Here is a 24,993-nt window from a genome sequence, read left to right as displayed (position 1 = left end):
GAAGGGTACCATATGAGGGAGGATGCCTTCCCTGTAACGCACAGCATTGAGATTGCCTGCAATGACAACAAGCGCAGTCCGATGATGCTGTGACATACCGCCCCAGACCATGGCTATAGGGTGATTGCACCAATTTGTAAGTCGCTCTGGATAAGAGCGTCTGCTAAATGACATAAATGTGCCCTTGAGCAAGGCACTTAACCCTAATTGCTCCTGTAAGTCGCTCTGGATAAGAGCGTCTGCTAAATGACTAAAATGTAAAATGTAAAAAATGACGGACCCTCCATCTCCAAACCGATCCCGCTCCAGAGTACAGGCCTCGGTGTAACGCTCATTCCTTCGACGATAAATGCGAATCCGACCATCACCCCTGGTGAGACAAAAACACGACTCGTCAGTGAAGAGCACTTTTTGCCAGTCCTGTCTGGTCCAACGATGGTGGGTTTGTGCCAATAGACAACGTTGTTGCCGGTGATGTCTGGTGAGGACCTGCCTTACAACAGGCCTACAAGCACTCAGTCCAGCCTCTCTCAGCCTATTGCAGCAGTCTGAGCACTGATGGAGGGATTGTGCGTTCCTGGTGTAACTTGGGCAGTTGTTCTTGCCATCCTGTACCTGTCCCACAGGTGTGATGTTTGGATGTACCGATCCTGTTACACGTGGTCTGCCACTGCGAGAACGATCAGCTGTCCGTCCTGTCGCCCTGTAGCGCTGTGTTAGGCGTCTCACAGTACGGACATTGCAATTTAATGCCCTGGCCACATCTGCAGTCCTCATGCCTCCTTGCAGCATGCCTTTGGCAGATTCACGCAGATGAGCAGGGACCCTGGGCATCTTTCTTTTGGTGTTTTTCAGAGTCAGTAGAAAGGCCTCTATAGTGTCCTAAGTTTTCATAACTGTGACCTTAATTGCCTACTGTCTGTAAGCTGTTAGTGTCTTTACGACCACAGGTGCATGTTCATTTATTGTTTATGGTTCATTGAACAAGCATGGGAAACAGTGTTTAAACCCTTTACAATGAAGATCTGTGAAGTTATTTGGATTTTTACAAATTATCTTTGAAAGACAGGGTCCTGAAAAAGGGACGTTTCTTTTTTTGCTGAGTTTATATATATATATATATATATACATACACACACACACACACGATGGACTGTTGTTTATCTTTGCTTATTTGAACTGTTCTTGCCATAATATGGACTTGATCTTTTACCAAATAGGGCCATCTTCTGTATACCCCCCCTACCTTGTCACAACACAACTGATTGGCTCAAAAGCATTAAGAAGGAAATAAATTCCACAAATTAACTTTTAAGAAGGCACACCTGTTAATTGAAATGCATTCCAGGAACTACCTCATTAAGCTGGTTGAGAGAATGCTAAGAGTGTGCAAAGCTGTCATCAAGGCAAAGGGTGGCTATTTGAAGAATCTCAAATATAAAATATATTTTAATTTGTTTAACACTTTTTTGGTTACTACATGATTCCATATGTATTATTTCATAGTTTTGATGTCTTCACTATTATTCTACAATGTAAAAAAAAAAAAAAAAAAAATCCTTGAATGAGTAGGTGTGTCCAAACTTTTGACTGGTAGTATATATATATATATATTATAATTTTTTATCCCAGCCCCTGTCCCCGCAGGAGGCCTTTTGGTAGGCCGTCATTGTAAATAAGAATTTGTTCTTAACTGACTTTCCTATAGTTAAATACAAAATAAAATAAATGTATAGCATAACAAACAATGAAACTGACATGAACACCATACATTTACTGAAATCTTTTTTTTTACTATTTATTTAGATGGGTGACATTATCTGCCAAAGTAACACACCCTTAACATAGAACATTTTTGTATAAATCTGGTAGCTCTCAAAAGAGCCTTTGCTATGCTGAGTGTGCTGCCTGCCATCAGAAGAGTCTGTCTGCATGCCTGCCTGCCATGTCATCAGAGGAATAGATCTGTGAATACTGAAAAGTTAATAAGTTATTGCCAAGCTTTCACAGAGGCCTAGTTTACATTTTAGTCATTTAGCAGACGCTCTTATCCAGAGCAACTAGGGTTAAGTGCCTTGCACAAGGGTACATTGACAGATTTTTCACCTAGTCCGTTCGGGGATTCAAACCAGCCACCTTTCGGTTACTGCCCAACACGCTTAACTGCTAGATTACAAACCACAAAATGATAAACACAAAAAGGCAAATGGTAGTAGATAAATGGTAAGCTGGTTAAATAAAAGACTGTTCTTAGAACTTTCAGACTGCCATTGTTTTTCAAGTAGGACACCATTTTAAATCAGGATAATCTCCTCTTTCTAATTAAGGCTGGGCAGCGTACTCCATTGTCATCGATCGCTAGACCAGAAATAATCAGAAGTTGCCATTTATTTCCTACTTCCTTGTTATGCAGACATAAGCACACTTGGCACCATCGAGATGCGGATGTTTACTTTCTACACAAGTTGTTATTTTTCAGTTTTGTCCTAAAAACAGATTGTAGTGGTAAAATGAAAAGGTATACATTTTCTGGTGCCATTTAGGGAAAATTGAATTCTAAGGATCATTCCAGTTAAAAGAGGCTCAGCGAAGGTTAGTTTCAATTCATTTGCTATGGCCTCGCGCTAGTGTTCCAGCTCAACCAACGTTCTTTGGCCATTTTTCAGCCTTGGGTGAATTTTGACTCGTTCTATTGTCCAGCCTAATGGTATGTGTAACACTTCACCATGGTTAAAATGGTGTAGTAAGGCACTGTGCCAAGACATGAAAGTTTGTGACCCAGGACTACTCAGAGCCTGTGTGTGCATGTCTCTTACGTCTACACTCTCCGTTCAGGTTGTCCTTCTCCCTGCGAAGGTCGGCCTTCTCTCCCTCCATCTTGGCCTTCTCCTCCTGGATGCGCCTCTGCTCTGTGTTCACCACATCGATCCGCGGTGTCACGTCCGATATGTCGCCCAGGTTAGCCAGCTCTGCCCGCAGGTCGTCAATCATGCGTCGGGTGTTGCTGATTCGCTTTTGCCGGTCCGCCTCCTCCGTCTGCTTCAGGCTGAAGGCCTGCTTGATGTCCTCAATCTAGAGGGATAGGGGAGGATCAAGCTTTTTACATTTCTTTGATGTCATACTTTCTCATTGGTATCAAGAGGGTATCAAAATAAAGCAGAAATAGAGAAAGAAAACAGTGCCAGACCTCTCTGTGCTTACTGTCCAGGTGGTCCCGTTTCTGTTTACACTTCTGAGAGGCCTCCCTGATTCTGGCTGTCTGGAACACAACAAGGAAACATCACCACTAGTCCACGGGCTACACAACACACTGGTTCCCAAATGTCTGTGCAGTATCACCCACCAAGTAAATATAACCCATGCTTCTACCCAGGGCCCTGTTTCAAAATGAATAAGCCGTGAACCTGGAACTAAGGGGAATAAATGGACATCCCCCTCCATCCATCGCAGCTACACAGCCCAGGGAGCCTGTCTGACCTTGTCTTTCATTTGGTTCTCGATGGGCCTCAGCTGGCTGTCAATGTGCTGGATCTTCTTCAGCGTGGGGGCTTGGGACTCCCTCACAGTTTTCAGCTGCTTCTTGGCGTTCTCCCTCTCCTTCTTCACCCCCTCCAGCTCCTTACGGGCGGTCTCATATTCCTAGAGAGGACAGAAAGGGTTGACAAAGATTATTAACATATTCACATAACATTCATATAAATACACCCACACATGCAATTTGTTTTTACATGGAGGATAATCTACCCATGTCCAGTGTCTTATACCATGTCCAGTGTCTTATAGCAATCTATGAATGACTACAGGGTTGTATTCATTGGTGCACAACATAGCTAAATGTTTTGCAACGGAAACCGTTGTAGTGTTTGGAGTAAGCGGTTTACGTTGGTGTGCACTAATAAATATGACCCAGGTATGTCACATGATCTTGCTATGAAAACTCACCACCCAGGGTTTCTTCTTCTCCAGCATCTTAATCATATCCAGGTGTCTCTTCTTCTCGTAGTAGCGCTCCACGTCATGCTTGTTCCGTTCGTTCCTCTGCTTGAACTTCTCCAGGGCGCTGGCCTTCTCCTTGCACACATTCTACCAAAAAACAAACCAGCGTACCTTTGAACTTGCTCTCCCTGAGCAGTCAACACTGCAGCAAAAGCTTCTTTATAAAAGAAGAAGCTATGAGTCCCCATTCATCCATAGAGCGAGAATTAGAACTGTGCTCACCTCCAGTTCCCTCTCTTTGGTGCGGAAGGTCTTGAGCTCGCAGTGGAACTCGTACATCTCTGGAGGTCCCACTGACTTCTCTGTGGCCTCTAGCAGCTCAATCTTGGTCATCTTGGCAAACTCACCCACCTTCTCCTGCAAAGTCACAGGGCAGGAGGCAAAGGGTGGTCAGAGAATTTGAAAGAGTATGACGAAAGAGTATGACGTTAGCAATCAAGTATAAAAAAAAAAAAAAAAAAAGGGCTACCTCCAAGTTTACACTCACCTGTGGCAGGAACTGGCAGAGGTTGCTCACTTGGATCTGTAGAGCCTTCACCTCCTCCTCCACAGCCTTCTGGCTGGAGTGTCTCCCATTCAGCATCCACACTGACTGGTTATTCTCCACGTGGATCTCTCTGTTTATCACCAGGTTCGCCCCGGCCTTGTACCTGAAAACACAGGTGGGGTTCCATCCATGTTATTATACCCACTATTGGAGACATATGGGAATCAGTGTGATGGTATTTCTGATTAATCAATAACAGACTTACAATTCAATCTCAACCGATCCTTTGTTGCACCCACGCTTCACATACAGCCCAACCTAGTCATTAAATACAAGTTATCAATTAAATTCTGTACAATCAAATACAAAACCCAACACAAACAGAAATGAAGTACAATATTGAGTGCCATTCATGCAACAATCCAAAAGAATGCAACGGACAGTTTGAAGCTCTTGACAACATATCCCAGTTGTAGCTAGCTAACGTTAGTAACGTTACACTTGTTAATAAATAGCCAACTACCTTGTCCCCTCTGCCCAGGATGGCAGTCTTTCCTGCCAGACCCAGACATATGGCACAGACAATACTGGACTTGCCAGTTCCATTGGCTCCCACAATCATGTTCAGGTTTGGTCCAGGGTGAACTATGGAGTGGTCGTAGGTTCTGTGTGAAGGAAAGTGAAGAGTGTCAGCTTAACTTAAGTGCAGCAACTTTATCTAGTAGTTAACACATTCAGTTAGCTAGGTAGCCTCGGCTACAACACAACAACCTCTGTCGGACACATGCAAATTCAGCAACTTTTAAGTTTGCTAGCAAGCTAGCACATTCAGCTAGCTACAAGACTTGGTCAGAGATTAATTACCATCATCTTTGACTCGGTTGTTCATGCCAAGTAGGTGTCTCTGCAAAACAGCAACATCTCTCACAGCTAGCTAAATTACCTAACTAGGTAGATCAGCTTACTACAAACATTTCACAAGACTAACGTATGCTAGCACATAAGAGTCGTAGCTAGCTAACGTTCGGTAAATCGCTATCACTTCATCATGGTTAGCTAGCTGGTTTTTGTTAGCTACAGGAAGCTAGCTTGTTTGTTTTGGAGCATTTCAGAGGTGAGTTGACTTACAGGAAGTTTTGCATTGTGATGCAAAGTATGGATCCTTCGACAAATCCAGCCATTTTACCATCTCCAACGGCACGTGGGTCCGTTTTAATACCAGAGTACGAGCGTGCTCCATTATTTGAAGTTTGTGTGTTCGTTACGTTACTTACTCGTTTTCGTTTGCCCACAGAAGCCATGTTGCTCTTGCATGTTGATTTGTTTGTGAACTACACGTGACCCACCTTGTCCAATCATCAATCGACAACTTTCCACACTGGGCGTGCGAACCAGCAGTCTGTCACTGCGATTCGCGCGCCCAGTGTGGAAGGTTGTCGATTGATGATTGGACAAGGTGGGTCACGTGTAGTTCACAAACAAAACAACATGCAACTCATGTCCACTAAGTGGCAGTAACAGTTCGTTACCGCAATTACAGTAATTAATTAAGTCGGCCTTCCGCATCTGCTGTGGAAGGTGGCGGAGCTACAGCGGTGTTTGTCAAGACAATAAGACATCACGAAATTCGTAATTCTCACGAAAGCGTCTGTAGCGTTCGAACGGTTGGTGATAGTCTTCTCCGAAGTATGGTGCTAGTATTGTCCCAACAAAAGGGGTTACATATGTGTCCGAAAAAACATATTTACTGAGCTTGATATAGAACAGACACTTCAAACCCTAATTCCTTATGATACATTTTTTGACTGTCTTTTTTGCCGTTTATGAATGTGTTATTCAATGCGTTTCTATGGGCTATAGCAGTACAGGTCAAATTCAATATTTTATCAAAAAATTAATAATACAAAAATATATACCTAAAGGTGTCCAAAAATTCGAAATCAAATAGACATCGTAAAGTGAAGACAAAGGCATGCATTGTGATTTCTGATAAGATCAAGACAAGGACACATTTGAAGCATGTTGAAAAAGCTTCCCTCTTTTTATTTTACCATTCATCTATTGCTGTGGAAATGTTGACTATTACTATTTTGACATTTTAGTCATTTACATTTAGCAGGCGCTCTTATCCAGAGCGAGTTACAGGAGCAATTAGGGTTAAGTGCCTTGCTCAAGGGCACATCGACAGATTTTTCACCTGGTCTGCTCGGGATTAGAACCAGCGACCTTTCGGTTACTGGCACAACGCTCTTAACCACTAAGCTACCTGCCGCCCCATCAATCGACAACGCTATTACCAGTTTCTTTACAAAGAGCAAGTATAGTCAGGTGTGACATAGATACAAAATGTACAGTGATATAGCAATTTGATTGGTTGTAAATGCAGAATATATTTTACTCATCATGGCAAGGTTGCTGCATTTTTTGTTTGAAATCAATATGAAGTTATACGTGCAAAATGATTCGGTGCCATCAGTACAACATACACTCCTGAGTGGCGCAGTGGTCTAAGGCACTGCATCGCAGTGCTAACTGTGCCACTAGATCCTGGTTCGAATCCAGGCTCTGTCGCAGCCGGCTGCGACCGGGAGACTCATGGGCGGCGCACAATTGGCCCAGCGTCGTCCAGGGTAGGGGAGGGAATGGCCGGCAGGGATGTAGCTCAGTTGATAGAGCATGGCGTTTGCAACGCCAGGGTTGTGGGTTCGATTCCCACGGGGGGCCAGTATAAAAAAAAATATGTATTCACTAACTGTAAGTCGCTCTGGATAAGAGCGTCTGCTAAATGACTAAAATGTAATAAAATAACATGTATTTGGGGACATTTTTGTCCACATGTGCAAGTTTCAACTCAACTGATTCATGCATCCTATTCAGCACTATTCCCCTCTGCTGCTCCTTCACTCAATATCATTTGAGTTTCCAGAGGAATGGGTCATTTTTACTTCAATATCTGTGGACAAAAAAGAAAACCAACAGGAGTAATGAGTTGCATGAAAGACACAATCTAATCCCAAGCCGGATCTCGAACTGAGCCTGGGGACAAGGTTATGCAAGACTACATAAAAGCAAAACAATTCAAAACAATCAATTTTTGGAGAGGTTGTATGACCCTTATAGGGCAACAGATACAATACCTGGGCACGGTCCACTTTCAAACACAATGTTGTCAATGGCTATATCACTTCTTATTGAGGAACCCCTGATGGCCTCAAATACAATCTAGAACAATAGGAGAAAAAGAACAACAAGTGATGACTCAGTAAAAAAGTATTTGGCCTGAGCACATGTTGTGAATAAGACTGGGTGCAGTAGTAGTGAGTGTAATTCTTCAAATCTTTGCCTGAATATCGTTTTGTAATTTGGAGGTGGTGTTATCAAATAAAAGATGGTGAATAAATGAATATATACTGAACAAAAATATAAATGCAACAATCAACAATTTCAACGATTTTACTGAGTTACAGTTCATATAAAGAAATCAGTCAATTTAAATAAATAAATTAGGCCCTAATCTATGGATTTCACATGACTGAGCAGGGGCGCAGCCATGGGTGGGCCTGGGAGGGCATAGGCCCACCCACTGGGGAGCCATGCCCAGCCAATCAGAATGAGGTTTTCCCCACAAAAGGCCTTTATTACAGACAGAAATATTCCTCAGTTTCATCAGCTGTCCGGGTGGTTGGTTTCAGACGATCCCACAGGTGAAGAAGCCGGATGTGGAGGTCCTGGGCTGGCGTGGTTACACGTGGTCTGCGGTTGTGAGGCTGGTTGGACATACTGCCAAATTCTCTAAAACGACGTTGGAGGCGGCTTATGGTAGAGAAATTAACATTTCATTATCTGCAACAGCTTGGGTGGACATTCCTGCAGTCACCATGCCAATTGCACGCTCCCTCAAAACATGAGACATCTGTGGCATTGTGTTGTGTGACAAAACTGCACATTTTAGAGTGGCCTTTTATTGTCCCCAGCAAAGGTGCACCTGTGTAATCAGCTTCTTGATATGCAACACCTGTCAGGTGGATGGATTATCTTGGAAAAGGATGAAAAAGCGTCTCTAAATGGCATATATAAAATAAGAAATGCTCACTAACAGGGATGTAAACAAATTTGTGCACAAAATTGGAGAGAAATAAGCTTTTTGTGCATATGGAACATTTCTGGGGTAGTTTATTTCAACTCATGACACATGGGACCAACACTTTATATGCTGCGTTTATATTTTTGTTCAGTATAGTTCACTCAGGCAGTTTAACATTGGAAAAAAAGGTCAGTTCCAGTTTACTTAACTGGGTGTCTCTCATAGACACAAATGCAATAGCAGCTAATTAGTTCATTGACTTACATCGAACCAGAAAAAAAAACAGAATAAAACAACGAGTTGGGTGTCTCTTTCCTCTTACATCTCTGGTGTTATTGTACAGTGGAGGAAAGGGATTATGGGTAGTGAAGTTTTTCACCACTTGCCTGATGCTTTTGGTCACTCCGGTATTCCACAGTGGCTCTCAGCCAGGTGATGCTCTGCTCTCCAGTGCGTTTCCATAGCAACTCGTCCTTTCCATCCTTGCGCAGATGGATACTGAGCTCACCCGTGCCCGAGCCGTACATGTGGTAGAAGAAACGCAGGCACTGAGGACACCTGGACCCCCTCAGAGGACTGGAGAATAGTCGGGCATTTTGACCAGGCAGCATGTTAGAGGCCTCAATGTGCATGTAGTACCCTGACAAACAGAGTTTCACAGGGTCAAACTCTAACTATCATGGTATAACATGGAAACAGACTACAGTGAGATGTCACATTTACACTCCTTCAGTGAATGCTAGAGGGAGTTGGATACTCACCGACTCCTGTGGTGTGATCCCCCCTTGGCCCGGTGTAAGAAGTGGGGGTAGGCCCTCTCACCAGTACCCAGTCACCCTTATCACCCTCTTTGTCCTGAATGTACCCACAGTGACCCATCTCAAAGTTACAGTGCCCAGGGACAGACAGGAGAAGACCTGTATATGGACACCCAAAAAGACTCTCAAGGAGCTACATTATGTTTATCACAGAGGCACTACTTCTAGAGATCTCCCAGAGATCCTGTGGGCATACGTGAAGGTAAAGTTACCTGTTGTAAGATCACAATCCCCGAGGCTCACACTGATGTCATCCAGAGCAACTGACCCACAGTCCCAGAAGTTCGTACATGTGCTGACAAACACCACCTGGACAGCAGGGGCAGAGTGGGTGACATCATCAACAACAACAGACATTCTCAGAGGATATAGCTTCTGGACAATGTAACTGCATAATACATTTGCAGACAGTTACATCTATTTCATTCATTGTGATACGGTATAATTCATGTTTTAACAGGGCAAAAGCAGTTTAAAAAGAAAAACCATTGAGGAGAATCTCTGACTACTGACTTCAGGATCTTGTTTAAATGTGAAACATATGAAACCTTGTCATCTAACTGCTTCTCCTTATAAAGCTGGATTCAAACCAAAAGACTGACAATAAAAAAAACAATGTCAAAGATACAATGTAAAGCCGAACAAACTTCAAAGCCCCAAACACAAGGATTTCAGTTACAAACATTATGAAACACTATAGGAAGGGCATGCACAGGACATCAGTTGTTGTGACTGAGGAATGAAAACAACAACTAACTAAAAAGGGAAATATTATGTTAAGCCATTTTACATTGGCAACATGTGGACTCTGGAAGGTGATCTCCGTCGCTATCCAGACACCTCTGGACTTGTCGTTCTGGGTCCATATCCTCTCCTGTGTGATTCCGCTCTGATCCTGAAGGTAAACGGTGAGAGCCTGGTCGGTCTGGATGAATCCATGGAGAGAGTAGTGGAACCTCAGACAGTACTTCATGTTGCCGGGCAGAAGAGGCCCGAGCAGGCGGCTAATATAGCCAGCGCGTGGATTCAGCCGGGAGTGGGCCAGAAGGAAGGATCCTGTGGGGAGAGAAATAACTCTTATTATCGTCTTGCGCAACTCTGTTTCCTGTCAATCGGTTTGCCATGGAATATTTTCACTTTGCACCCATTGGTCAAGTCTCAAGTCTCACAATACGTCATTGTTTAAGTGTCTTTCTCACACCTGAAATACTTCAGGTTTTTACCAAAGCCAAATGTAATGTAGTGCAAATTGTCAGCAGGAGAAGATAGAGAAGCCATCTCTCATTCACTATTTGCGCCTCTAGCATCTCTTGGTGGTCAAAATCGTATAATCTCTTACCTGCCCCTGTTGTGTGGTCCCCAGTCCTGTAAATGTTGGGCTTGACTGACACTCTCTTCCATGGGGACCCTTCCTTTTGATCCTGTGTGTAGCGGCAGAAACCACCCTCAAAGTCACAGTTGGCAATGGAGGGATCAAAGGTTGGCTCTGCGGCACACATGGGAGACATTAGGAGGCTGCATCCCAATACTCTTTAATAGCATGCTTTTCTCCTATCTTACCTTTCAACTAATCTATGTAAGTCATGAGAGTTAGGAGAAGAGGAAAGGGACAATCTGAATCTACTGTGTGATCACATGGGATATGTTCCGGGTCGCCTCTGGGAATAACATTGGCGATTACACTGACTCGGTCATCAGGAAGTGCATAGAGGATGTTGTTTCTACAGTGACGATCAGAACATATTCAAACCAAAAACCGTGGATAGATGGCAGCATTCGCACAAAACTGAAAGTGTGAAACACTTAATTTAACCACGGCAAAGTGACCGGGAACATGGACATGTACAAACAGACCAGCTATGACCTCCGTAAGGTGATCAAAGAGGCGACAAAGTGGAGTCGCAATTCAACGGCTAAGACATGTGGCGTATGTGGCAGGGACTCCAGACAATCGGATTATAAAGGGAAAACCAGCCACGGCACTGACACCAACGCCTCACTCCCAAATATGCCGAACACCTTCTTCACCTCGTTTGAGGAGAATAACACAGATCCGCCGACTGCAGCCCACTCTGCTCACGAGGACTGTGATCTCTAGATCTCTGTGGCCGATGTGACTTTCAAGCGAGTTAACCCTCGCAAGGCTGCTGGCCCGGATGGCATCCCCAGCCGCGTCCTCAGAACATGCGCAGACCAGCTGGCTGGAGTGTTTATGGACATATTCAATCTATCCATATCCCAGTCTGTCGTCCCCACTTTCTTCCACCATTGTTCTGGTACCCAAGCAAGCGAAGGTAACTGAACTAGTAGTACTCACTTCTGTCATCATGAAGTGCTTTGAGAGGCTTATCAAGGACCAGATTATCTCCACTTTACCAGACACCCTCGACCCACTACAATTTGCATACCACCCCAACAGATCCACAGATGACGCAATAGCCGCTGCACTGCACACCACCCTATCCCACTTGGACACATCACGAAGGACCTGAAATGGGCCCACCACACCGACACAGTAGTGAAGAAGGCGCAACAATGCCTCTTCAAACTCAGGAGACTGAAGAAATTAGGCATGGCCCCTTGACCCTCACAAACTTCTACAGATGCACCATCGAGAGTATTCTGTCAGGCTGCATCACTGCCTGCTACGGCAACTGCACTGCCCACAACCGCATGGCTCTCCAGAGGGTGGTGCGGCCAGTCCAACGCATCACTGGGGACATACTGCCTGCCCTCCAGGACATCTACAGCACCCGGTGTCATAGGAAGGCCAAGATCATCAAGGACCTCAGCCACCCGAGACATGGCCTGTTCACCCTGCTACCATCTAGCAGATGGAGACAGTACGGGTTTATCAAAGCCAGGACCGAGAGACTGAAAAACTACTTCTATTTCCAGGCCTCAGACTGTTGAACAGCCATCACTAGCCGGCCACTGCCCAGTCCTCTGCCCGGCACCTTAGACACTGTCACTAGCCTAATATTGAGTTGCCGTAGCTTTCACCTGGATTCACCTGGTTGGTCTGTCATGGAAAGAGCAGGTGTTCATAATGCTTTGTACACTCAGTTTATATAGAAACATTAAACACTGGTCACTTTAACAATGTTTACATACTGTTTTACCAACTTTATATGTATATACTGTATTCTAGTCATGGCTAATCCTATATACTGTAACTACTGCTGTACACACCTTTTCTATTCATATACTGTCCATATAGTCTATACACACCATTTATAAATATATTGATATTCCGGACTCTGACATTGCTCATTCTCATATTTCTGATGTTCTAACTTTTGGAATTATGTGTGTATTGTTATTGTATTGCTAGATATTATTGCACTATTGGAGAAAGAAACATAAGCACTTCACTGCACCTGCGATAACATCTGCAAATCTGTGTACGCGACCAATAAACGTTGATTTGATTTGATGAAAACAGGAGGAGAGAGACCAAACACACAGACCCACCTGTCTCTGCACTACAGAACTCGGGAGAAAAGGTAATGTCATCGAGTGCCACTTGACCCCCTCTGGGGCTGTTGAAGGCCACTTCAAACACCACCTGGAGATAGCAGGTGTACACATACAATCATAGAACATCAGGCCAGCACATACAAAGAAGTGGACATGCTGCTCACTGTACATTTTACATTTACGTCATTTAGCAGACGCTCTTATCCAGAGCGACTTACAGTAGTGAGTGCATACATTTTCATACTTTTTTTTTTCCATACTGGCCCCCGTGGGAATTGAACCCACAACCCTGGCGATGCAAGCGCCATGCTCTACCAACTGAGCTACACTGTACTTAGTATTCAATCAGAATGTAAATCCAATTTGTACTCCTTGTGAAAACATCTGCACCCCACTGACCTGCAGAGGGTGCGGGGCCTTGATGTCCACCTGCACAGGTATCCACTCAGAGGTTGTATTGGTCCAGTCATTAAGGTTCTGGTCCTCTGGGTCAGATCTCCACAGATCTTGGTACTGGCCTGCCTGGTCCCTGGTGTAGACGGAGAACAGGTTCCCTCGCTCTTCACCCCGCCGGTACTGGAAGATCAGGCAGCCCGACATTGGCACCGTTGTCAAGGGAGACACCAGTTTGGCTACCTCCTGGAATGTCTTGGCGTACACTGAATCCACATACATGTAGTGACCTAAGAGGCAATGGCATCTTTCATTTTCAACTTGAAGTAATTATGGATGATACAAACTTTAGTTTCCCTTGTCCATTGTACTTCCTCAAGCTACAATTTATTGGCAGTTTGCTGCCATATGAAAAAAACGAAAGAGCTTTTGTGAACTATTGGAAGGAGGCCAGTGCTGTCAGTTGAGAGGGTCCCTTGCTGAGTATATATAATGTTGTTGTTCTGTTGAATGTTGATATTGTACTAAGTTATTTGTTTTGGTTGTGTTTCGTTTTAGCTGTGTTATTTGCTATTGACCTGTGTTGGGCTGTGCTATCTGCTTTTTTGTTGTTGTTGAGCTACGATATACATCTACTAGCATTTAAATGTGTGAGTTGCTAAGACTGCACCTGCTCCGTTGCTCCGCGTGTGGTCATCAGGTAGGTTACTCTGAGGGTCCCGTGCAGCCCCACCTCTCCTGTACCAGTTGATATTGGTGTTCCACTGATTTCTGTAGCCACACAGGTGGGACTCCTCGTAGTTGCACTCTGGAGACAACAGCACAGTAAACCATGAATAAACCACCACACCATGTGATATCATTAGCATTTCATATACATTAGATAACATACAGTATCATTCCCTGCTAGCACATAACGTTCTGAGTACCATATGTTTCTTCGAACTTGGTGAGAGAATGGTTGTCTTATGGTTATTTTGCATACAACCTTCCCACAACTTTGTGAGAATGGTGCAGGATAGGTACTTGGCTTTGGAACATTCTCAGCACATTTAAGGCACTTTACAAAAAACATAATTTTCTTGGTAATTCATTACTTTAACAGAATATTTCCTAAAAGTTCAAACATGGTTACATTTCATTTAAATGTTGGTAATGTTCTAGGAACGTTTTCCAACTGGTTTGACACTGGGAATGTTCTCAAATAGTTCAGAAAACTTTAAGAAACAACATTCTTCTGTGGGAATTTTAGTATTTCAGCATAACGTTACCTACAGGTTTCCCAATGGTTCTATACTGAACAAAAATGTAAATGCAACATGCAACAATTTCAACGATTTTACTGAGTTACAGTTCATATAAGGAAATAAGTCAATTGAAATAAATTAATTAGGCCCTAATCTATGTATTTCACATGACTGGGCAGGGGTACAGCCAAGGGTGGGCCTGGGAGGGCATAGGCCCACCCACTTGGGAGCCAGGCCCAGCCAATCCACAAAAGGGCTTTATTATAGACAGAAATACTCCTCAGTTTCATCAGCTGTCCGGGTGGCTGGTCTCAGACGATCCCACAGGTGAAGAAGCCAGATGTGGAGGTCCTGGGCTGGCGTGGTTACACATGGTCTGCAGTTGTGAGTCCAGTTGGACGTACTGCCAAATTCTCTAGAACAACATTGGAGGCGGCTTATGGTAGAGAAATTAACATTAATGTCAGATGAACCGATGTGGATGTGGTGGAGGAGTCAGGCGCAGGACACAGAGGCTTCGTCCCACAGACTTTACTAGTCAAAAGTGCAAAAATACAATACACGGCCTCGAAACAAACAGAGGCGAGTGAATACGTAAACCATGCGTAAACACTAAACAAACAAACAGAGCGTCAACACGCAGCTCCGAAATACAGGCAGACAACAACACACAATCTAACCAATACAAAACAGGGAACTTATAGGACACGTAATCAGAACACAAACAGACACAGGTGTACAAGACAGACCAAAGCAATCACACCACGAAACATTCAACGGTGGCAGCTAGTACTCCGGGGACGGCGAACGCCGAAGCCTGCCCGAACCAGGAGGAGGAGCAGTCTCGGCCGAAACCGTGACAGTACGTGCGCCGACCCCGGCTTCGGGGACGGCCAGGAGGACGCGGATCCGGGCGCGTGGGATGCCCACGGTGGAACTCAGTCAGGAGGGATGGATCTAGGATGTCCCTCCTAGGCACCCAGCACCGTTCCTCCGGACCGTACCCCTCCCACTCCACGAGATACTGGAGACCACTCATCCGGCGCCTCGAGTCCAAGATGGTCCGGACCCTGTACGCCGGGGCCCCCTCGATGTCCAAAGGGGGCGGAGGGGTCTCTCCTATCTCATCTTATTGGAGTGGGCCAGCTACCACCGGCCTGAGAAGAGACACATGGAACGAGGGGTTAATATTCTTGTACTCAATAGGCAGTTGTAACCTGTAACACACCTCGTTCAATCTTCTCAGGACTTTAAAGGGCCCCACAAACCGCCGACCCAGCTTCCGGCAGGGCAGGCGGAGGGGCAGGTTTCGAGTCGAGAGCCAGACTCGATCTCCCGGTGCGTACACCGGTCCCTCACTGCGGTGGCGATCGGCGCTCGCCTTTTGTTGACGGATGGCCCACTGCAGATGGACATGGGCAGCGTCCCACGCCTCCTCCGAGCACCGAATCCACTCGTCCACCGCAGGGGCCTCGATCTGGCTCTCGTGCCACGGTGCTACGGTGCCAGGACCGGCTGATGCCCTAAAACACACTGGAAAGGTGTTAAATTGGTGGAGGAGTGGCGGAGAGAGTTCTGGGCCATCTCTGCCCAGGGGATATACCTAGACCACTCCTCCGGCCGGTCCCGGCAATAGGACCTCAGAAACCTACCCACATCCTGGTTGACTCGTTCAACCTGCCCATTGCTCTCTGGGTGGTACCCCGAGGTAAGGCTCACCGAGACCCCCAAGCGTTCCATGAACGCCCCCCAGACTCTGGAGGTGAACTGGGGACCTCGGTCAGACACAATATCCTCGGGGACCCCATAGTGCCGGAACACGTGGGTAAATAGGGCCTCGGCGGTCTGTAGGGCAGTAGGGAGACCCGGCATTGGGAGGAGACGACAGGCCTTGGAGAACCGATCCACAACGACCAAAATGGTGGTATTCCCCTGGGAAGGGGGTAGGTCGGTTACAAAATCCACCGAGAGGTGGGACCATGGTCGTTGTGGAACGGGCAGGGGATGTAACTTACCCCTGGGCAAATGTCTAGGCGCCTTACACTGGGCGCACACCGAGCAGGAGGAGACATAAACCCTCACATCCTTAGCTAACGTTGGCCACCAGTATTTCACGCTAAGGCAGTGCACTGTCCGGCCAATACCTGGATGTCCAGAGGAGGGTGATGTATGAGCCCAATAAATAAGACGATCATGAACCTCGAGCGGAACGTACGTCCGCCCCACAGGACACTCGGGGGGAGTAGGGTCGGTACGCAGTGCCCGCTCGATTTCCGCATCGACCTCCCATAACACCGGAGCCACCAGACAAGACTCCGGCAGTATGGAAGTAGGCTCAATGGCCCTCTCCTCTGTGTCATACCGCCGGTACAGGGCGTCTGCCTTACCGTTCTGGGACCCTGGGATGTATGTGATCTTAAAAACAAACCGGGTCAGGAACATGTTCCACCTAGCCTGACGAGGGTTCAATCTCCTAGCTGCCCGGATGTACTCTAGGTTACGGTGATCAGTCAGAATGAGGAAAGGGTGTTGAGCCCCCTCAAGCCAATGCCTCCACACCTTTAGGGCCTGGACTACAGCTAACAGCTCCCTGTCCCCAACGTCATAATTGCGCTCCGCCGAGCTGAGCTTCTTGGAGTAGAACGCACAGGGGCGGAGCTTAGGTGGCGTGCCGGACCGTTGTGACAGGACTGCCCCAATACCGGTCTCGGACGCGTCTACCTCTACTTGGAATGGTAAAGAGGGATCCGGATGCGCCAGCACCGGGGCCGAGGTGAACAGGTTCTTCAGTTTGACAAATGCCCTGTCCGCCTCAGCTGACCACTGCAAACGAACCGGACCCCCCTTTAGCAGGGACGTAATGGGAGCTGCAACCTGTCCAAAGCCCCGGATAAACCTCCGGTAGTAATTAGCAAAACCCAAGAACTGCTGCACCTCTTTTACAGTGGTTGGAGTTTGCCAATTACGCACGGCCGACACATGGTCTACCTCTATCTCCACACCAGACGCGGACAACCGATAACCCAAAAAGGAGACGGACTCCTGGAAGAACAGGCATTTCTCTGCCTTGACATACAAGTCATGCTCCAACAGTCTTCTCAACACTCGGCGCACCAGGGCTACATGCTCGGCTCGTGTAGAAGAGTACACTAGGATGTCGTCGATGTACACTACCACACCCTGCCCATGCATGTCCCGGAAAATCTCGTCAACAAAGGATTGGAAGACTGAAGGAGCATTCATTAACCCGTATGGCATGACGAGATACTCGTAATGACCCGAGGTGGTGCTAAATGCTGTTTTCCATACATCCCCCTCCCTAATGCGCACAAGATTGTACGCGCTCCTGAGATCCAACTTTGTGAAGAACTGCGCTCCGCGTAATGATTCTGTCATAGTCGCAATCAGTGGAAGAGGGTAACTGTACTTAACCGTGATCTGATTGAGACTACGGTAATCAATACACGGGCACAAACCCCCGTCCTTCTTCTTCACAAAGAAGAAACTCGAGGAAACCGGGGAAATGGAGGACCGTATGTATCCCTGTGCCAAGGACTCGGCTATGTAAGTCTCCATAGCCGCAGTCTCCTCTTGAGACAGGGGATACACACGGCTCCGCGGAAGTGCCGCTCCTGTTTGGAGGTTTATCGCACAGTCCCCCTGTCTATGAGGTGGTAGCCGTGTTGCCCTCGTTTTGCTGAACACAAGTGCTAAGTCCTCATACTCAGGGGGAATGCGCATTGCGGGCACTTGGTTCGGACTCTCTACCGAGGTCGCCCCTAAGGAAACACCTAGACATTTCCCTACACACTGGGCAGACCACTCCATAAGAGCCCTCTGTTGCCACGCAATGGTAGGATCATGGGCGCTTAACCAGGGAAGCCCCAGCACCACGGGGTACGCAGGAGAGTCAATCAGATAAAACTGAATGATCTCCTCATGACCCCCCTGCGTCGTCATCTTAAGTGGTGCTGTGACTTCTCTGATCAGCCCCGACCCCAACGGCCGGCTGTCTAGGGCGTGGACAGGAAAGGGGGCTTCTACCGGCCGAAGGGGAATTCCTAACCTATAATAAAATGCACGATCAATAAAATTCCCAGCTGCGCCTGAATCTACTAGCGCCTTATGCTGGGAATAAGGTGCCACCTGTGGAAATCTCACAGGAATACTCATGTGACCAACAGAGAGCTCTGGGTAAGTGGGGCGCCTACTCACCTGAAATGACTCCCCAGTGCGTGACCTGTTGTCCCCTCTCCCAGGAGACCCTCCCCAGCACCTGGCCGCGGTGTGTCCTCCACGGCCACAGTTGGTGCAGGGGATGGCCCCCCTCGGGTTCTCTCTCCTCCTCTCTCTAGCGCCAGCACCCCCGAGCTCCATGGGAATCGGCTCGGAGGTGCTGGAGGGTGGAATGGACGACCCCCACTCGGGACGTCCGCGGGTAGCCAGCAGGGTGTCGAGACGGATGGAGATGTCCACCAACTGGTCGAAGGATAGGTTGGTGTCCCTGCAGGCCAGCTCACGACGAACGTCCTCTCGTAGGCTACACCGGTAATGGTCGATGAGGGCCCTCTCATTCCACCCCGCATCCGCTGCTAGAGTCCGGAACTCCAGGGCGAACTCCTGTGCGCTCCTCTTCCCCTGTCGGAGGTGGAACAGACGCTCCCCCGCCGCCTTTCCCTCAGGTGGGTGATCGAAGACAGCCCTGAAGCGGCGGGAGAACTCCGCGTAGGTGATGGTAGCGGCGTCTATTCCCCTCCATTCGGCGTTGGCCCACTCCAACGCCTTGCCGGATAGACAGGAGATGAGGGCGGAGACGCTCTCGTATCCCGAGGGCGCTGGGTGTAGGGTAGCCAGGTAAAGTTCCACCTGCAGGAGGAACCCCTGACACCCGGCTGCAGAACCGTCATATGCCCTCGGGAGCGAGAGCCGAATGCCCCTGGGTTCCGGTGCTGAGAGAGGAGGACTGGCCGTTGGTGATGGGATGGTGTAAGAAGACGTGGGCACCTCCCCAGTAACCAACCGGCGCAGAGTGTTGGACACCTCGTCCATGGCGGACCCAAGTTGCCGGATCATGGTGTCCTGATAGCTGATCCGTTCCTCCAGCGACTTGGGTGTCGCAGCTGCTCCTGCTGACTCCATGGTTGGTGTGTTGTTCTGTCAGATGAACCGATGTGGATGTGGTGGAGGAGTCAGGCGCAGGACACAGAGGCTTCGTCCAACAGACTTTACTAGTCAAAAGTGCAAAAATACAATACACGGCCTCGAAACAAACAGAGGCGAGTGAATACGTAAACCATGCGTAAACACTAAACAAACAAACAGAGCGTCAACACGCAGCTCCGAAATACAGGCAGACAACAACACACAATCTAACCAATACAAAACAGGGAACTTATAGGACACGTAATCAGAACACAAACAGACACAGGTGTACAAGACAGACCGCGAACGCCGAAGCCTGCCCGAACCAGGAGGAGGAGCAGTCTCGGCCGAAACCGTGACAATTAAATTCTCTGGCAACAGCTCTGGTGGACATTCCTGCAGTCACCATGCCAATTGCACGCTCCCTGAAAACTTGAGACATCTGTGGCATTGTGTTGTGTGACAAAACTGCACATTTTAGAGTGGCCTATTATTATCCCCAGCACAAGGTGCACCTGTGTAATGATCATGGTGTTTAATCAGCTTATTGATATGCCACACCTGTCAGGTGGATGGATTATCTTGGCAAAGGAGAAATTCCCACTAACAGGGATGTAAACAACATTTTTTTTATTGTGACACTGCATCAGTGTAATTCGAACCTATAATCTTATTTTCTCTATCCATGGAATTAGTCCACTGCACCCCCAGGATGGCGTTAGCATGCCATTTTAGTCTGTTTAAAGAGACCCCATTTAAAAGGAAACAAGCACTCATTAAGATCAGGTGTTGCCAACACGTCTGAACACACTTAACAAGACAGAGGATAGAAAGAGTTTTGTTGATGCTGAGAACTGAATGTATACGTTTTCTTGTGGTTTTTATGGAAAGTTTTCTTAACGTTCTCTGAACAATTTAAGAACATTACTTTAAATAGAACCATGAGGAAACCTGTAGGTAACGTTCTGCTTAAGTACTGAAATTCCCACAGAAGAATGTTGTTTCTTAACAGTCTCTGAACTATTTGAGAACATTCCCAATGTCAAACCAGTTGGAGAACGTTTTTAGAACATTACGAACATTTAAATAAAATGGAACCATATTTGAACTTTTAGGAAACGTTCTGTTAAAGTAATGAAATACCAATAAATATATATATTTTTGTCAAGTTCCTTAAATGTGATGAGGATGTTCCAAAGCCAAGCAACTATCCTGCACCATTCCCAGAAAGTTGTCGGAAGGTTGTATGCAAAAAAGCAATAGGACATCCACGCTCTCACCAAGCTCTAAGAAACATATGGTTCTTAGAACGTTATGTGCTAGCTGGGGGGCGTATGTGCATGATATCATACACTTTCAAAGTCTTACAAATCCCATGGGTATATGATATGTGTGCGATTCACTGACCTAAGCAGTATCCAGAGCTGATGCGTATCTCAAAGATGGCCACACTGCTGCCTGTGCTCTCACCGGGTCTGCCATCAATGACAATCTGATGGGAAACAGATGTTCAGTAATGGCCCTCAATCAGTAATGAAGTAGGAGGGGATATGGAGGTATAGTATGTCTGTGCTCCATTATCCCTGCTGAAAAAAACATTTCAAGCTGGTCTATTCTGGTCCATGCTGGTCAGTGCTGGTCTGATGCTGTTCAAGCTGTTCTGAACAACATGATCTAACTGGTTTTGCTGGCCGACCAGCATGGTCTAGCTCAGTGGTCACCAACCGGTCGATCACGATCGACTGGTTGATCTCCAAGGCATTCCTAGTCGATCACCAAACATTTCTGTAAAAAATCCAGCGATAAAGCCTTGCGTTTGGCGTAGGTGCACTTGATTCAGCAGCCCTAGCACTGGGAAGGCAAAGTGTTCCCATTTTGAACCATTTCATGTGTCTGAAGGTAGAACGCCTACTCAGTAGGCCCAGAGAACAAATCAAGTGCACCTATAGGCCTACCGCTGGCCAATGAGATAGCTCAGATCACCATGTCTGCACAGTTTCCTCGAGCTATAAACTGTAAAAAGAAGCCTCGAACGCACAGCAAAGTTGATACTGTGAGATTTCAAAACGTTTAAAACCATGACTACAGCCTGTGTGCAGTGCACCGCACGTTTCCACCATGCTCCCTTATTTCTATCAATCCAGTCAGGTTGTGCAGCAGGAAGTACATTTAAGAGGTTACATGCCATACAACAGGGGTCGGCAACCTAAGGCATGTGTGCCAGCCTTGGCAAGTGAGGGTATGCTAGCTGGGGGGCGTATGAGCCACCCCCCTTGCGTGGTGTGCTAAGCCTTGGCTGGACGTTTATTATCTCACTTATTTTTGCCATAAAAAAAATAAAAAAATGAAACTGGAGAAAATAATTGAAATTGCATGCATTGGTTTCGAAATTGCATTGGTATTCACTGCAATGTTGTAGTTCCCAAGGTATATCAATCCTGATTAGCCAATAGAATAGTTTCATATTATTAGTTCAGAGCAAGATGACCCGCCTCTCCCGCCAAATTTGGCAGCGCTGAAGATGAGAAATGTGTTTTCTCATGGCTAGCAGCTAGCAAACCTTCTTTTGTTATTTAAAAAAGTTCAGGGCGCAAAATGTCATTAGCAAAGAAAAATAAGGCATATGTCCGCTCATTTATTGCCTCTTGGACAAAGGAACATGGATTGTTTTACTGAAGGACGGCTCTGTTTGCGCTCTCTATTGTAAAACTGTTGTTTGTCGGACATCAAGTGTATGGCGTCATTTTGAAACGAGACATGAGAAAAACTTCAAGGATGAGGTGGACAAGGCTGAAGGAATCAAGAAGGCCGTCCAGGTATGAAAAGCAAAGCTGTGTGTTTACAAATCTACATGCAGTCACAAATCAAGCTACAGAGGAGAGCTACAAAGTTGCACAGTGCATTGCTAAACATGGAAAACCATTTACTAATGGGGAATATATCAAGGAGGCTTATTTGATGGATTACCTAAGAAAGACACAATCATCTCAAAGATAAAAGAGATGCCTGTGTCTGCCAGAACTGTTGAAAGGCGAGTTGCCGAGATGGTTGAAAATGTAAAGGAGCAGCAAACTGTAGCGTTAAAATATGCACCTGTGTTTAGTGTGGCTCTTGATGAGAGTGTGGATATGAATGACATTCCACGTCTGGCAGTTGTTGCAAGTTACTGTGACTCAGAGCAGGTACGTGAGGAGCTGCATTGTCTAAAACCCATGCATGGTACTACTAAAGGGGAAGATGTAGCAAAAGCCTTCACAGATCGTTTTGAGGAGAGAGGTGTCGATATTAAAAACATATTCACTATTACAACTGATGGTGCCCCCACTATGGTGGGGAAACCTAAAGGATTCTCAAAGCTGATTGAAGATAAGATTGGCCACCCTGTGGTTAAATGTCACTGTATCATTCAACAAGAGAATCTGTGTTCCAAGATCAAGCCCGTGGTGCTAATGGACAGCGCCCCTTTTTAGCGAGCTATGGAATTCTTCCTTTTGTGGGCAATTAGATATTCAATTGACACAATTAGTTGCAATGCACATATGAAAATCATAACTGGCATGCAGATCATTAGAAATGGTAGGATAAATTGTAAAATGGCACTCCACACAAAAAAGGTTGCCGACCCCTGCCATACATTGTAGCAGTACACAGACATGAGAGATTGAGCAGCAGATACGAGACATGCATGTCATTTCATGTTTGGACTAATCAATGTGAGGGCTCTAACATTTTCCAGGCCCCATTCCTCCACCTACGTATGGCAGTGTTTAGATTAGCACATATGTTTTAACAGTGTGTATGTGCCTCCCGTGTTCCTGAGGGTGTGTTGTTTACCCTGTACGGCTCTGTGGTGTTCTGGAGGTCGATGCTAGAGATGAGCCAGCTGTCAGAGGCGGTCTGGGTGCTCCACAGTGTCCAGTCGAAGCTCTCTCCCTCCCTGCGCAGCTGGACCTGCAGGGAGCCCGACCCAGAGAGTTGGTACACCAGCCTGAGACAGCTCCAGTCCTCTTGCTCCATGGCCGGGCTCAGCAGAACCCCCCTGCTCTCTCCCTCTGACCTTTCCTCTCCCTCTGGCCTCTTCTCCTGACTATTCTGGTACTCTAGTCCTGTGTCCACTGAGATAAAAGACCCTGAGAAGACATAGAGACAGTTTGAATAGAGGTACTATGAAAACAGAGAGAGATAGAGAGTATAACAGAATCTACTTCATCTATTGTCATTACGCCTTATTTCAAAGGATGCCAAGGGCGACAGTGGCAGGGAAGGATGGATAGAAAAAAGAAGAGAGGAATCAGATGATGAAGAGGAAGGACTGGAGAAGGTTCGCCACAACAGGACACAAGTAAAAGACAAACACAGGAGGAGACATTCTGTTTGCTCAGTGAACAACAGTTTATGTGTCCCTGTCTCAGGGCAAAACAGAATAATTACAGATCAATTATGATTACATGGTTGCCATAACATTTCATCTGCTTTCTTATGTGTCCTTTGATCATTCTGCTTAAGTGATGATGGACTTATCTGGGGTATAAATATGTATCTAGCACTCTTCAGAATAGTACCAAGTACCAACTCTTAGAGCTGTGAATGCCTAAATGTGCTATTTCACTGACTCCAGATGTGCTCTGATGTTGGAAACAATTGCATTCCAGATGTCTCTCTCTTGCTATTGTCTCTCTCCTTTCCCTCAGAACAACTGCAGAAACCACATCAACAAGTACAACAACTAGTACAACAACTACTACAGGCACTAGAATATTAAAATATGTGTAATAAGCCCCAATAATCTTTGCTGCATAGAAGAGAGGTCACTGTCTTCTTGTGTTTTCCATACACAACAACAGGTTGCCATGCATTTCAAGCACTTCAAAGGGTATAAGCTACTGTATTATAGGCACTTGTCAGTGTAATTTAAAGGGGGTAGGCTTCAACCTTTTTCAAAGTCTCCTACCATCTTTGTTGAGCGTCCAGCTCGTAAAGTCTGGGTCTGACGTGTATCCGCAGGCAGAGGTGTAGTCCAGGGTATACGCTGGTATACGGCGTATACCTACTTATTTTTCAGTCAGCATTGCGTATACCCACTTCTAAATCCCCCCTGATGCGCATCATTCAGTAATATCTGTGAGTCAGATTGCCTATTTTCTTCCTCGGGGATAGTGAAGCCATGACCCACCCTCCTCTGCCTCTAATTGGCTGGTACTCGCTGCTTTCACTGATTAGATTGGTTAACTTTAGGCATGAGGACTGATGAGCCAATCAGAGGCAGAGTAGGGCGGGTCATGCCGAGGAAAATATCGCTAATACCTCAGGTGCCAGTGAAAAAAAAAAAAAAAAAAACTCAGGTGC

The 24,993-nt window shown here is 46.3% G+C and overlaps 2 protein-coding genes across 3 annotated transcripts in view; both read right to left on the bottom strand.

Annotated features, from left to right (window-relative positions):
• LOC311100316 (structural maintenance of chromosomes protein 5-like) overlaps nucleotides 1-5,830 on the bottom strand; it is a 38,115-nt gene extending 32,285 nt beyond the window's left edge. The window contains exons 1-9 of one of the 2 annotated variants that reach the window (XM_084141186.1): nucleotides 5,758-5,830; nucleotides 5,007-5,148; nucleotides 4,749-4,801; nucleotides 4,484-4,646; nucleotides 4,219-4,353; nucleotides 3,943-4,083; nucleotides 3,478-3,639; nucleotides 3,188-3,259; nucleotides 2,817-3,072 (exon numbers count right to left, since the gene is read on the bottom strand). In XM_084141186.1, coding sequence (XP_083997312.1) covers nucleotides 2,817-3,072; nucleotides 3,188-3,259; nucleotides 3,478-3,639; nucleotides 3,943-4,083; nucleotides 4,219-4,353; nucleotides 4,484-4,646; nucleotides 4,749-4,801; nucleotides 5,007-5,105 — 1,081 coding nt within the window. In that variant the 5' untranslated portion in view covers nucleotides 5,106-5,148; nucleotides 5,758-5,830. Of the gene's footprint in view, nucleotides 1-2,816; nucleotides 3,073-3,187; nucleotides 3,260-3,477; nucleotides 3,640-3,942; nucleotides 4,084-4,218; nucleotides 4,354-4,483; nucleotides 4,647-4,748; nucleotides 4,802-5,006; nucleotides 5,149-5,611 lie in introns of both variants that reach the window. The other variant, XM_084141185.1, reaches the window with a different exon arrangement.
• A 669-nt stretch (nucleotides 5,831-6,499) lies between these two features.
• On the bottom strand, nucleotides 6,500-24,601 carry LOC311099432 (MAM domain-containing protein 2-like; the record flags this gene model as incomplete). Its single annotated transcript, XM_084140119.1, has 13 exons — nucleotides 6,500-7,436; nucleotides 7,621-7,705; nucleotides 8,954-9,207; nucleotides 9,329-9,484; nucleotides 9,598-9,694; nucleotides 10,176-10,441; nucleotides 10,725-10,871; nucleotides 12,860-12,953; nucleotides 13,265-13,548; nucleotides 13,929-14,066; nucleotides 21,055-21,139; nucleotides 23,482-23,777; nucleotides 24,580-24,601. The coding sequence occupies 13 exons, from the start codon at nucleotides 24,599-24,601 to the stop codon at nucleotides 7,384-7,386; spliced, it is 1,977 nt and encodes a 658-aa protein (XP_083996245.1). The 3' UTR covers nucleotides 6,500-7,383.
• Nucleotides 24,602-24,993: the final 392 nt, after the last annotated feature.

Source organism: Coregonus lavaretus, assembly GCF_964263955.1.
Source record: "Coregonus lavaretus genome assembly, chromosome: 24".
Classification (NCBI taxonomy): domain Eukaryota; kingdom Metazoa; phylum Chordata; class Actinopteri; order Salmoniformes; family Salmonidae; genus Coregonus; species Coregonus lavaretus.
This window is presented reverse-complemented; position numbering and strand designations above follow the sequence as displayed.